The following is a 15,336-nucleotide window of genomic DNA, read 5'->3' as shown; positions in this document are numbered from 1 at the left end:
ATGCATATATTTGTATGTATAAATGTGTATATATGTATCTATGCATATGTATGCGTATAAATGTGTATATATGTATCTATTATCTATACATATATACATATGCATACAAATATATGTGTATATATACATGTGTATATGTATACATATATGTGTATATATATACATATGTATATATATATACATATGTATATATATATATACATATATATAAGTATGTGTATATATATATATATATATATATATATATATATATATATATATAGCTGGGATAGGCTCCAGCGCCCCGCGACCCTAATGAGGATAAGCGGTATTGAAAATGGATGGATGGATGGATATATATATATATATGTGTGTGTATATATGTATATATGCATGTGTGTGTATTTATATATACTGTATATAGTCGGGCTGTAAATGCAACAAAAATGACGGTATATTATAATAGTCATTGGTTTTCTACAGCAGTCTCACATTCACAGGACTGTTTTTCTGTCGTTGGGAGATTCATGTCATCGCTTACATAATAATGTCTAACAACCACAGCAGTACACAGTATGATATGTTGTTTGATTCATGGAGGCCTGTGTGTGCAGCAGCAGCTGACGAGCAGCCTCCGTGGTTTCTGCTCCTGCTGCTGATCCGCGGCACATGCTCAGTTATGTACACCCAGACAACTTTGAAGGCTTAGCTGTGGCTGCTGAGGTCATTGCACTGGGAAAAAAATAGACTGACTCGCTCCACTACACCGCCTCCATTTTGAATAGCCATGTAATAGGGGCTTCGCATAGTTTTTGTGTGTATCGCCCACTGCGCTACGTAGTGTCAACAAGCCACATCCAAACATCCTTCGACATGGACGACCTGTTCAGTCCGCGGAGGTAACTTGATTAACTTATCGTTTGAATGCGTATTTTACTTGTTATTTATTTAACACGTCTCCAAGTGCGTCGCGTGGCGTGACTTTGCGAGCCGTTTGTATGAAATAGTCGGAGTGTCAGTGGTCACGAAGTTCGTGCCCGGCTAACAAGCTAGCCACATTACAGCCGAGTGTTTCTGTCTCGATAGCAGCTCGGGGCTTCTGTTGGGAGACGGATATCTGTCCGCTTTGATGTAGCTTACACTTCTTTCTGCGGCTGTTATTTGTACGAGTGCCAGCGAAGCAGATTAACGTTGTGTCTCGTTTAATAAAAAACACCCTGTTATTCCCTCTGGGCTCGACGTGCCAATTGACATTGGTCGCTTATTGTGTGTATGTCAACGACGGGTTGTGGATGCTAACGTTGATAGTTATTATTGATCGCATACTTTAGCCAACAGTCATCCACGAGACGGAGTCAGCCAGCTTCTGTCAACCTGTTAGGCTCTCCAGAGGAGCACACACTGTTCTCGTAATGGTGACCGTAAAAATTAGCAGCTCATGTATGATTGATTGACAGTCTTTTGCGGTAGCTAGCGTCGGGTTTCATTCATGTAATAAAAGGAAACGTCGCAGGTCACAGCTGAGATTGGTTGCCAGTGATGGAGGGGCGGGATGTTATTCTGCTTTCTGAAATCACTGTGCAGTGGGAGGGAAGCTGCTCTGACAGCCAAGTTGTACACATATCGATCATACGTGTGTGTGCACACTCTGCACCGTTAATCCCCTGCCAATTAATAATAATTATTTGGTCGACTGACGTTAACCCGTATGAACTAAACCAATGTCAAAACTGGAAGGGCACAATATTCTTTGATGCATATGATGAACGTGGGATTCATTTTTTTTTTCCATTTCAGGAGCCTGAACAGCACACAGGGCGAGATACGAGTTGGGTCAAGTCATCAGGTACACCCTGCTTGAACTGATTTGGGTCACACTTTAAAAAAAATATTTGATACATTTCTCTATCCAAAAGTCAAATGTATTGGGTGGTGAAGAAATATTTTGAAACCCTCAACACTTTTAGGAAAACTATGTTAAAGAAGTATGTGTACCTGATACAACTGGTCAGACCTGCCTCTTCAGTGGGAAAATTTGATTCTAATAAAATATTTTATTCATTACACATTGTAATAGTGCACATTATTGACTCCTAAAATGTTTGTTGTCCAAAAGAAGTCTTGAAAACCATGTGAATATTTGTGATTTAGCCCAGTAATTCTCCTTTTTTAAACACAAATCTTTGCAGGACTTTCAGTTGCAGTTCTTGAGGTAGTCTAATAAGTGTTTGCTGCTTTCACTGCAGGCCAAACTTCCGGAGATGCAGCTGCGGTCTGCTCCTGGTTTACAGACTCAGACAGAGAGCGAGGAGCTGATGTGGACGCCTGGGGTCAATGACTGTGACCTTCTCATGTACCTCAGAGCTGCCAGGTCAGTGTTTGTACTGTACTGCTTAAAATCCCTGTTACTTAAGTTTGTCAGTCTGTAGTCGTGTATAAAGGCTAGCAGCTTTTCAAAAGGCGGCAAAATAATTTTGAGAATTTTACAATAATTCCAGACGATTAACTGCAGCGATATATTTTCTGAACAAGATTCAGGTTATATGTAATACTTTACTGAATTGCCCTCGCTATTTAACTATAAGCAAATATCCCTTAATGATATGTACAACTAGTATAGTAGATCAATTGGGGCATTGTAGTAATAACAATATTAAAACACAAAAATATCACGTGTTGACCGGTTAATTTGAATTGCACACTCAATATTTATTTAGCTTTCTGTTTTTTTAAGGAGCATGGCAGCGTTTGCAGGGATGTGTGATGGTGGATCCACAGAGGACGGATGTTTAGCAGCCTCCCGTGATGATACCACACTCAATGCCCTCAACATGGTGCGGAGCACAACTTGAATTATATTCATCAGTATCCAGTAAAGTCATAGAACTAAAATATTGCCTTGCGGATTTACAAACTTCTTTGTTTTTCTGAATTGTAGCTACATGCAAGTCATTATGATGCAGCAAAAGCTCTCCAGCGTCTGGTTAAGAAGCCTCTGCCGAAGCTTATTGAGAAATGCTGGTCGGAGGATGATGTGGTGAGACACCTTTAGCTAGAAATACTGCACTGAAGGTCAGTCACTGTTAGTCCTTAACAGTGTTTGTGCAGATACAATCCTCTGTGATTAAAAATAATGCAAACTGTTTATGTATTTTAACTTTGCTTAGCATATTAAAAGGTGCAGTGAGTGTAAAAAAATAGTTCTCTTATCAGAAATTGGCATTTTACTCATCTTTGTTCACTAACATTTGACACAAGCCTGCAGTCAAAAAGTGCTTTTTAACCAGTACTTTTACTAGTTTTAAATGGTAAATGGTAACAAATGATTTGATACATCACAAGATTAACATGATCAATACTGGAGCCTTTTGAATAGCAACTGTATATGATTTAATCTTATCCACCACCCTCCCTCATTTTCCCCTTCAGAAACGCTTCATCAAAGGTCTGAGACAGTATGGAAAGAATTTCTTTCGGATCCGGAAGGACTTTCTGCCCAGCAAAAAGACTGTAATTTAACAAGTTTTTTGCGTACAGAACAATTTGCAATTGATTTAATGAAGGCTATATTTTTGAATAGAAAACATGACTGAGGATTGTTCCCAAAAGTCCGTGTGTTCTTCTCATCAGGGAGAGCTGATCACCTTCTATTACCACTGGAAGAAAAACTCCTGAGGCTGCAGGAACAAGAGCTTATCGACAGCAACGCCGGCAGCCGTCCTCTCGCAAAGCGAAGACCTCGCTCCGCTGCAGTTCCCGTCACCCCATCGCGAAATTATTCAGGTGAGCACTGTTGTGTTCCTCAGACATGTGTGGCCATTTTTGTTTCCCCTATTAATGCATATGTTCATCTTCAGACGAAGTGTGCAGTCATATGCCTGGATATCTTCACTGATCCTGATCTTTTCGTTTGCAGTGGATGCAAGTTCTGCCAGTGAGGATGATCTTGATAGTGAAGACAGTGAACAGGAAATCAAGAGCTGCAGCCACTGTGGCACAACAAGTGAGTGCACGTCTTTATTTGCCATTTATCAGATTTGGCGCAATTGGTTTTGGGATACCTAATAGTGCTTTAAAATGTTTGGAAAACTTGTGCTAAAAGCTTCTTTTTTTAAAATTCAGGTTCAAAGGATTGGCACCAGGGGCAAAAGAGACAACCCATTGCTCTGCACGACCTGTCGCACATATGAAAATAAACATGGATGTTTGCCGCCAGCTTCAAAATGCACAGGCGCCCCATTCCTGTTTAAACCTGTTAAAGAGGAAGAAGAGGTGAACAGCAAGCATGGCATGAAGACACGGAGGAGCAGAGCACCTGTAAGCCTGAGGCTGGCAGATCAATCACATAGTTATCTTTATTATCTGTGCTTATTAAGATGTCATTATGATGAACAACAGATTTCACACCCTTATTGAATCTGTCAAAATGTTATACTTTGAATTTTTAGCTAGGAACATATCTTGTACATTAGTGCAGTCCATTCCCAAACACTGGGTCTGGATCCACAGGTGGGTCGCAAGAGATTTTATTAGGGTCTTTAATAAATTGGCAGAATTTATTCCAGTCTTTTTAAAACTTGTATATCTGCAGTACATCCTTTGAGCCACATGAGTGGAGCCTGAATGTTCACTTTCTGAAAAATGTAATCAAAAGGTCTCGTTTAATTGTCAATATCATATACGGTGATGTGGGAATTGGCAGTGAAAATGCTCAGGCACGTGGATTCACGCACAAATTCGCTAGTTCTCATAACTTATAGATTTGACCTACGGTTAAAAAGTGAGTCCCCAGAAAAACGTTTTGGTCACACCGCATTAGGGGATTTATGTCTTTCTTATGTGTTTTAACAATATTAACTACCTAAACAATTTTTTTATAGCAGCTGTCATCTTTAAGAAGTGGCCACAGGAGGCTCACAGGTTCCCCCACCAGTGAGGATCACCAGTCAAGTAGCCAGCCCTCACCGAGTGTGACAACCTCTAATTCTTTGAGATCTTCTTCCACGGATATTAAGAATGAATCCAGCAAGAAGGCGAACAAGGTAAACATAGTCTACACATTTCATATACTTGTACATGTTGTACTTGATTGACGTTATCTTACCAGACCAGCAGGGTTGTTTGCATACTATTCTGATGACTATAGGTTGATGAAAGTTGAGTTAGTCCCAACTTGACTAAAACAATACATGCACATTCTATGAAATAAAAACAATGTGTCCCTTGAAAATACATGTAATACTGCTACAACAGTCATCATTATTTTCTGTCAGTAATTAACACCCCTGTGTAAATGTCATGCTGTGTTCACAGAAAATAAAAGAGGAGGGTAACGTCACCAAAGACAACAAAACGTGTACGGGACAGTCCCGCTCAGGAAGCCTGGCGAGGGCTGAGAAAGTTGCACCTAAAAGGACGAAGACACGGGTGAGAACATTTTTTTTTTTTTTTAGCAGAGACTCTAGGATGCCACATTTATATTGACTTTAAATTTCCGTAATTGGAAACGTTATCTGAGCACTTAGTAGACCTGCCAATATATTTTACGTGTTTGTATACATAATACATTTCACGGTGGTATACCACTCTGGTCCTTCATGTCTTCCATCAGCACAAGGTGGTATACCACGTGAAATGTTTACATAATTTATTTGTTTGTTCCTAAAGGATCCACAGAGCTCTCGGTCAGATGGAGAGGCCGAGGTCGAGGAGGAAAGCTCTTCAGAAAGCGCAGTGCTCAGGACGATGGCAGCAGTGACACCAAAGACATCGATCAGGACAACCGCAGCTCCTCTCCGAGCATTCCCAGCCCTCAGCAGGGCAACGAGAGCGACTCTGACTCCTCTGCCCAGCCGAACGGAGTGCCATCAGAGCCTGTTGCTCCTGCTGCTGTATTGGCTGACACGGCAATCTCACAAGCCCTCCCCTCTCAGGGCCAACCCATCACTCCTCAGCCAATGCAAAGCAACCCCCCTGCTGATCCTGTTCAGAGCCCCCGTCCTCCTTCTCCAGACCCCCGTCAGACAGCTGCTGGTCAGTCAACTGCCACAGCGGGCCCAAACAGCCGACCACAGCCCTCTTCCCACTCTCTTTTCTGGCCCTTCATCTCTTCCATCAGCACTGGGTCAGGACTCTCCTCTTCCTACAGCATTTCAACTCCCACCTCTTCTCAACTCTGCACAGCCTCTGCAGCCTCATGGCCCGTCACCTCAGGCCCCCCAGCGACCTACACCCTTCTTTAGGGAGTCTCAGCTCTCCCAGCCTCCACTATCTGGCCCACAAGTCAAGCCTCCTCCCACCACTCCAATTCCACCTTCACACAAACAAATGCCACACCAGTCTGCTACACCTTTCCCGCAGATGCCCTCTAATCTCCCCCCACCCCCTGCTTTAAAGCCACTCAATATTTTGCCCAACCAGCATCCTCCGGGTGCTCCCCCTCCACCTCTTCAGCTCATGCCACAGCCTTTGCCAATGCAGTCACTCTCTACCCAACTTCCAGTGATCTCTCAGGTGCAGACCCACCCTGGAAAAAGCATGACTTCCTCTCATCCACCTGCTGCAGCCTCACACCCTCTCACTTCTGCTATTGGACCTGTACCGAGCCTCCAGCCGTCATTCCCGCCTCTTCCTCTGCGACCTTCGCCGAGCACCATGGCAGGAGGATGCCAAATTCAGATTAAAGAAGAGCCACTGGATGAGATTGAAGAGGCTGTAAGCTCACCGTCTCCACCTCGGAGTCCCTCGCCAGAGCCCACCATAGTCAACGTGGCAAGCCATGCCAGCCAGTCTGCACGGTACGTCCGAAAACATTTTAGTAGAATCACAAAAACAGTCCCATCACATTTGAAGGTGTTTTTACAAATCTGTGTATTGTTGTGAAAGCAGACAGTATCTAAATGCAGATTATGCCTCTGTTTCATTTACTATTATTATTGAGAATCCAATTAAAAGAAAAAGTCTACCAATCCGACCAGTTATGACATTTAACATTTGACAGTTAAACATTTTATTACAATATAGAAAGCAACACAAGTGGTCAGACAATCGGACGTTTCAATCAAATCCCTTAGTTTCAATCTGCCATAACATTAATGTTTTTGGCCACTTGGGGGCATTGAGACTAAGCTGTGAACACTGACATATTATCACTTAATAAGTGGATATGCGGAACTTTTTAGCAGACAGTTGTCTATTTACACATCCAGCAGATTATAATTATAATTTTTGCTGAACCCTGCTGCTGTTGCGAGCTGGAAAACTAAAACGATGAGCTGAAAGATATGTAATGTAATGTAATGTCATAGCTGACAGGAATTGTACCCAAAACTACCTTTGAATTAATGTTGCTATTTGTTGTGAAAGTTTATTAGTCATACTAAAAAGAATGCCTTTATTATATTTCTTTCAGGTTTATAAAACATTTGGATCGTGGTTACAACTCTTGTGCCAGAACGGACCTGTTCTTCAGTCCTCTTTCGTCCTCCAAGCTGGCCAAGAAAAGGGAGGAGGCTGTTGAAAAGTCCAGGAGAGAGGCTGAGCTCAGTGCCCGACAAGAACGCGAAAGGGAAAAAGACAGAGAGAGAGAGAGAGAAAGGGAGACAGATAGAAATGCTGTGAGTCCATTGATTCCTTTTTTTATACGTCATCTCTGTCATAAACATGTTTGAGTTGTCTCACACACTGTCTTCACTTACAGAGAGCCTCCAGCTCCTCCCACGACAGCCGTATGAGTGATGTTCAGATGACAGTTCAGGGCCACGGACGCTCCTTTGAGCAGCCGCCCACGACTGTAGCTGCGGTGCACCCCTACATTGGCCCTGATACACCAGCTCTGCGCACCCTGAGTGAATACGCCCGACCCCATGTCATGTCGCCTAGCAACCGCAACCATCCTTTCTATGTGTCACTGAGCCCTGGCGACCCCTTGCTGGCCTACCACATGCCTGGTCTGTACAGCGCTGAGCCCAGCCTCAGAGAGCGCGAGCTCAGGAACCTGCGAGAGAGGGAGCTCCGAGAGAGGATGAAGCCTGGCTTTGAGGTCAAGCCCCCAGACATGGAAACTTTACACCCCTCCGCCAACCCCATGGAGCACTTTGCCCGACACGGGGCAATCGGTCTACCTCACATACCCGGGCCTCCCCACCACTTTCCAACCTTCCATCCTGGGCTGAACCAACTGGAGCGGGAGAGGATGATGATGGCAGGACCTCAGCTGCGCCAGGAGCTGAGTTACGCAGAGCGACTCACTGCAGAGCGGCTTCACTCAGAGAGGATGGCATCTGTGGCTACAGACCCTGCTGCCAGGCTGCAGATGCTCAATGTGACGCCGCACCATCACCAGCACTCTCATATTCACTCCCACCTCCACCTGCACCAACAGGATCCCCTCGGTCAAGGTGAATTTTGATTAATTGACTATTTCTGGTGATGCAAGTTGACCTGCATTTACCATCTGATTTATTTCTTCATCCAGGTTCAAGCCCTCATCCTCTAGGTGACCCCCTGGCAACAGGACCACGCATGGCACGGTTCCCCTTCCCTGGCGGCCCAATCCACAACCAATTACTCAGCGATCTTCCTCATGATCATGAGATGCTGCGCCACCCACTGTTTGGTTCGTAATCTCAACTCACAGTCCGCAACTTGTGTATCTTTTGGAGTCCAGCTCCTCCAATTTATTTTCTGTATCTGTGCTTTCCGGAGCAGCTGCATATCCAAGAGAGCTACAGGGCCACATTCCTCAGATGTCTGCTGCTCACCAGCTCCAGGCCATGCATGCTCAGTCTGCAGAGCTGCAGAGGATGGCTATGGAGCAGCAGTGGCTGCATGCGCATCACCTGCATGGAGGCCCTCTACCCAGTCAGGAAGATTATTACAGGTGAGAATGTTCAATGTCTTATCTAGTGTACTATTATGTAGTATTATTTTAGGAATACCAGAGTGTAAAGATTTTTTCTCAGTGAATAAAAGCATCACATAAAATACTTTAGTATTTGTGCAGTGGTTGTTGTCATTGTCATTTACTTAACATTGCTCAGTTAAAGTCATGTAAAATGTCTTTCTTTGTTTCTTTGTTTCTGTTCTCTGAAGCCGTCTGAAGAAAGAAGGTGACAAACCATCTTGAGTGCCAGGTGGTGCGTGCCCTGAAACCCTCATACCCAATAGAATACTGTGTACTTTTTAAGACTTTAAGAGATGTTTGTGTGTCTTTTCTTTTGTTTTAATATATTTTAGAAAAAATGATGTGCATTCCTTGTTCAGCACTTAATGAGACTGTCAATATCCGTCTGAGATTTTCATATCACTTAAGACTTCAAACTAGTTTTATTATCAAAATAACAAACAATCTCACACATTAATGTGCGATTTAAAATGACAGATTTACAAAACGTTAAACTGTTTCATATGCAGTGATATGGATTTGCTAAAATATAGCTCTTATAAAGGAAATGAAAACAGGCTGATTTTGGCCCTAAGTTTAAATATCTATCTATGATTTCCTTGTACAGAATAACATTTAAATCTGTGTCTGAATGATTGTAACGACCTAGCATGACTCATTTTTCACCAAACTAGAGTAGCAAGTTGCATTGTGGTGTTTAGACTTTGAAAGCATCGTAGAGGTTGGTTTTAAATCTGCTAAATATTTGTCTAAATCCTAAAGTTTTATATATCAAGATATCTTTTCACAGTATAACCGAAGCTTTTATTCGCTCTTTTTTGAGATTGTAAATATTACATGTTCACAATATTCTATATGAATGAGTACTATTGATATAGCAGTAGATGAACACTTGACCCTCAATTTAGCACGATAGCAGTAAATCATAAGCTAAAACAGTATATAGTATTATAAGGTGAGATAATTATTAATTGGACCATGATCTTTCGCTACAGGCAGAAAGTTTTATTAGAAATAATGTATTTACATCGTTTTAATAAGAGTAAATTAATTGGAGAGAATCTTCAGCATTTTAATTGATTTTTAAAAGAACGGGCTTTAAATTCAATATGTATGTGACATAAAATGCAATGACACCTTATTCTCGTTGCACTTGGAGTTCCTCTGAAACAACAGCCTGTGGTATTACCAATTTATTAGGTACACCTTACTAAAACTGATGCCGTCTTTTACAACAGTCCAATGGTAGATTTGACCCTCATGGAAGTTCAACCATAAGTTTTAGAGAGATGGAGATTCAACTGTATGGTCATGTTGGATATCGTTTATTGTGCTGTTGAACCAAATTGCATTGTACTGACAGGGGTTTCTGTTATTTTGTCCACCCAGTTAATATCAATAAGGGCTACATAACAGGAACACCTATCTGTGTAATATAATGTTTTAAACTATATTAATTTTAGCTAGGTGTCCTAAATAAACTGGAAAAAGCATGTGTATATACTGTGTGAAAAAGACAGTATAGGTTCATGTCAGTGCTGATTATTCCTGCACACATCAACTTGGTTAAGAGCGTGATGTATTCATGACTTTATTGCATTAAATTACCAATTGCACAAAATCTGTGATATATGTAAAATCATATGTACCCAGACTAGATGGATGAAAAGAGAAGTTTTCTGACAATAATCATATTCACAAAAAAAATAAAAAGCTATAGCAGCAGATCATTTACGGATAATACATAAAAGCATTTGAGACGGCAACACCTAATGGATATGTCAATTTTATTTTACTGATATGTATAAATATATTAGCTTTTCTTCAAGCTTACATTTGACTGCTCACAACTCCTGCAGCCTGTGATGGCACATCACAAATAGACGTAGCTTTGTGTTAGCAGGGCTCAAAGCCAGAAAGTTTGGGAACCACTTAGACGATGCTTACCCATAAAGCACAGCTCATGTTACACACCTGCTCAACACTTTCTTTACAACATATATACAAATTAGACCAATATCTTTCAACAAAACAACTTTCTTAAGGTTTCATCCTCTTTTTCATGCTCTCCCGAGACGCCCCACAAACACTTTGCTTCTGCTGAAAAACCCGACAAGCTGCCGTTACAACTTAGCTTGATGACATACAAAGCCATGACATTCACAAACAGCATGTATTAAAAAAGTACGAGCTTCTGTGCTTACATAATGGTCCACATCAACATCGGTTTACCCAGAACTGATCAAAGTTATTAAAAGTTTAAAATGTTTCCATGTTTAAAGAATAAGGCTGGTCATTGTCAACAAATCCAATGAAAAGAGCAAAACCATCTGTGTTAGTCCGCCCCTCAATACTTTCCAACTTATCCAGTTTGTTCCTATTATGTCTCGTATATACAGTGTACTGATTCAGTTAAATAAGATATAAAGAAAGCTAAACTATCTTCTTAATCAACTGGGCTAGTTTCTGGGCAAATGTAACCTACAAAAGTGGCGTGCACATTTGACCTATGCTGAAAATATGCGCTTCAACATTTAAAAACTGAATGTACATCTATCTATATTTTTTCTTTGACAATTTATCTTTTACATTTAATTTGTCCAATCCTTATTTTGTACTATCTTTCTAATTATGTTTATTGCAAATAAGTGCTTTAGCACAGGGAAAGAACAATGAGAAAGAGAATATCACCAGATTTCTACTACTTTTAACTAAAAATGTCCAACAAGCTTCAGACTGAAGATAAGTTTGCTAACTTCTACCTTTTTAAATGCTGTATTGGAAACCAATGCATATGCCGAGGCAACAGAAGTATTACTGCAACATATTTATATAGTAGATATATTTTTACGGATGGACCCAGGTGACAACGTTTGGAAATGACTCTTCTCAGGGATCATCTTAAGAGGGATTCTTCTTCTTCACATACTTCCGCAGGTACTGGATGGCCGACAGCGCACTCAGATTTGCTAGCAGAGCTAAACAGGATTTCAATAAAGGTCACGTTGAAGAATTGGATGTCAATTCACCAAGTTATACAGTATTCTTCATATTTAATACCTAAAGCCCCTGAGGACATAGTTTCAAATTACATTTTTTCTCTGTAACAATTAAGATTCTTAGTTATTCTAAATCAAGGTTTCAACACTCAAAAACTCAGCTAAAAATGATAATATCTGTCATTAGATTTAAAATCCAGTGTTACTGAACTGAAAGGTGCACACATATGTGACATCCCCTTCCAGATTGAGGAAGATGTTTTCAGGGGTCTTTAATGTTTGTATTCTAGACAGCATATTTGAGTTACATTAGATTAGATAGTGACTGTAAAACCAGACTATCATTGCAAGGAGTTTCATACCTGCTTTCCAGGCATCAGCAGCTTCTGGATCAGAAGATTTTAACACCCAGGAGGCAAACGCAATGCAGACCAAACACATATCTGACTGCTTCAGTGTGGAGAAGATGCCCTCTCGTCCTGTAATAGAACATGTATTTAATTTTCGCTTTGAGTATTCTTTGTTTTTTACATCCAATTTGAGTGTCTGAGAGAGCTCAAACTTACTTGTCTTTATAGCTTCCAATACCCTCTGCTGTACTGCTAGCTCTCTAAACAACTGAGAAGGAGGTGAAGAGACTCTTCTCTCAGTGAGCGCTGTGATTGGTGGATCAGAAGTCTTGATAGTTATCTTCTCGACCTCAACCGGAAACACCCAGGCGCCGGATCTCCTGCACCAGATGCTACCTTTGTCCAGGAAGCGAATCTTCCACATCAAACTTTTCCAACAGTGGAATCCATGTGGGACTGCTGCCCCACAACCACTGCCCCGGATGAAAGAGCGAGAAATGACTCTGATTGGAGAAATGCCGTCCTCTTCCTCGCAGTCTCTACTCAAGAAAACATAGCGCGGATTTGGGAATGTGAGTTCTCTGACGGTGGGATGAGAACAAGAGAAAATGGGGATGGGTTCCCCCTCCCTGCGCTGGAGTTCGTGGAGGGAAGACACTGACATTTCATCCCTGAATATCCAAAGAGGGTAGTCAATCACAGGAGCCACTGAGATGTCCTCTGGCTCGTAGACGCTGACACAGCAAAAGTCACTCTTTGTGTTTTCCTCTTTGAAAAAGCATTGGAACATTTCAGGGCAAAATATGTGATAATGTTCATCCATAAAAGTAGTAGGTATTAATGCTAACAGGCTTTCGTGCGCTTTTAAAAACATGTTTTCCTCCAATGACGTACTGCTGCTGAGAAATAGACCAGTCTCGTCATTACCAAGTAGCAACTGCAGAGATAAATCTTCTGTGTTGAGAGCTTGTACATTGTGCACACTTTTACATTTTGTCATTTGTCTCGGCCGTGCAAGTTGGCTTGAAATTAAAGCATTTGAGTCTTTATCCTCTAATCCCTTCCTTACAAAGTCTTCTGAAGGCACAGGCGTCTCCTTTCCTCGGGAGCTTGTGGACTCCTCTTCCTCATGTACGAAGACAGGAGAGTCACTCGTGCTTCGTCGTTTTTTGCTTTGAGGGTCAGGACTGGGATTCCTACTGGCGCCTAGAAACTGCCAGTACTCTTCTTCAATATCGGGGGTAGAAAACTCACAGCTTGAACGATCTGGCTTGGATTCATCAGGCTGTGTGAAATAGTCTGAGTCAGCAGCGTCGGATGTGTCCATCAGACCGCCATCAGACAAATTATGCTCCACAGCGTCATCCAAAGAGCTGAGATCGTCTGTGTTTGGCGTCATTGTTTCTTGTGTTTCCCTCGGAGGGGTCCTTTGACCCATCCTGAGCTGCAAAATGTCATTTATCGTCAATTTTTCCATTTCAGCCCAAAAGGCAGAAATGGCGTACACAGGCCGAGTGTGGCCCGCAGCTTCGGCATATGTTTCAGGGCTGTCGGCCACAGAGCAAGGTGTCACAGTTAAATCGGGAACGGGGAGAAGATGATCACCTGAAGAGCAACGAGATGCTGAAAGACTCATTTCATGTTTTTGGAGTCCATGCGTATCCGAGGGCAGCAGGCTGCGTGTGTCGTTATCACATGTGGAGTTGTCATCTGGCATTTTGTCAACGCTTTGGCCGACAGATGGGGATGTCAGGGTGGGCTGAGCATTGGCACATTCATGACCTTCAGAGTTGGTAGCTGTTGCATTGCAAGAGAGAGTGCCGTCACAAGAATGCACTCCACTGTCCCGTGTATCGCCTGCGTCTGTACTCTGGGTGAGATTGAACATATTGTTGGTTTCTGTCAGAGATAATGAGCATTGCAGTTGCTGCAGTTCCTCCACTGATTCAGCAGCGGACAGATAGCTTTCAGTATCAAAACTGTGAGTGGATAAGAACTCGACGGCGTCTTCAAGCTCGTCAGACTCCACACTGTCCGACTGTGAAGGGTCTTCGGCTGTCAATGTGTCTTGTGATATTCTGTCCATCATTGGCTCAATGACATTGTATTTGGGGAAATGAGACGTCACCAGTTTTTCTGACAAACTGTCTTCTTCATCAGAGGTCAAAGACATTTGTGATGCATCTGAAACGATTCCCATCTCAGGATCGTCTTCATCACTTGGATACCCTCCTGATTTTACCACAGAGTTTCGTTTTTTTTGTGTGACATACTCTGTGTCAGTCCCTCCCTCAAATTCATAATTAACTTGAATTATCTGTAACTTTAGGCCTTTTTCAAGATATCGCTCCTGTCCAGGTCTACACATGTTATTGTCCTGACGGTTTTTTGTTTGTTTTTCTTTTCTTTTCACAGAGGCAGCATGCAGTCGTTGTTGTGCAGGATTGTCATTCACTGTCACGAACCAGTGCTCTTTTTCTCCTCTTAAAGCGCAGCCAATCACATCCTCACTCACAGCTCTGTCTGAAGTGTGCGACTCGTTCACATGTATCTCTCCTCGGTTGCAAGAAAATGGGTCACGCTTCTGTATGGATTGGAATTCCCGAATGTCACTCTCCATTTGCACATCTCCATCTTCTTTTTTCAGCTCTGATGGTTCTTCATCTGAATACTGAACATTCAGTTGCTCCGTTTGCAGTGTGGGTGTGATGTTGTCTTCTGTGATGTGCTCTGTGGTGTTGATGGGGGTTTCGACAGAAAGATCAAGAGACATTTCAGCTTTTGTTGTAGGATCATCTTCTCCTCCTCCTGTACCACTCTGAATAATCTGCCCTGATATATACTTTACACAACCTGAGTAGTTCTCTTCCTCCATGCAGCATTCTGCAGCGCTGCTTTCAGCATCATCACTGTTTCCTTTTTGGACTGCGCCAAAGACTGAACTTGAGTTTCCTGAATCCTCTGAATCACTAAGATTCGAGCTATCTGGGCAGGCAAGAGAGGGTTGCGGCAGACAACACTGGTCACTCTCCTCATGGAAGCGAGTCCAGTCACACTCTGCAATGTGGATGCTGTGATCCAAATCGTCCATTTTGATACCTCA

General features: G+C 42.2%; 1 protein-coding gene across 1 annotated transcript; it reads left to right on the top strand.

The window, feature by feature from the left end:
- The first annotated feature begins 615 nt into the window (after nucleotides 1-615).
- rereb (arginine-glutamic acid dipeptide (RE) repeats b) lies at nucleotides 616-10,650 on the top strand. Its single transcript, XM_034532706.1, is given in 24 exon segments — nucleotides 616-878; nucleotides 1,777-1,825; nucleotides 2,226-2,350; nucleotides 2,714-2,813; nucleotides 2,918-3,016; nucleotides 3,409-3,489; nucleotides 3,610-3,642; nucleotides 3,644-3,718; nucleotides 3,720-3,762; nucleotides 3,896-3,982; nucleotides 4,102-4,118; nucleotides 4,120-4,296; nucleotides 4,860-5,021; nucleotides 5,293-5,307; nucleotides 5,309-5,362; nucleotides 5,365-5,406; nucleotides 5,647-5,704; nucleotides 5,707-6,071; nucleotides 6,073-6,776; nucleotides 7,391-7,595; nucleotides 7,679-8,378; nucleotides 8,456-8,596; nucleotides 8,689-8,860; nucleotides 9,073-10,650. Coding segments are annotated over 24 exon segments (3,564 nt in total). The 5' UTR covers nucleotides 616-852; the 3' UTR covers nucleotides 9,107-10,650.
- Nucleotides 10,651-15,336: the final 4,686 nt, after the last annotated feature.

The sequence above is a fragment of the Cyclopterus lumpus genome, chromosome 5 (assembly GCF_009769545.1).
Source record: "Cyclopterus lumpus isolate fCycLum1 chromosome 5, fCycLum1.pri, whole genome shotgun sequence".
Taxonomy (NCBI): domain Eukaryota; kingdom Metazoa; phylum Chordata; class Actinopteri; order Perciformes; family Cyclopteridae; genus Cyclopterus; species Cyclopterus lumpus.
Note: the sequence above shows the minus strand (reverse complement) of the source record. Positions and strands in the feature narration are given on the sequence as shown.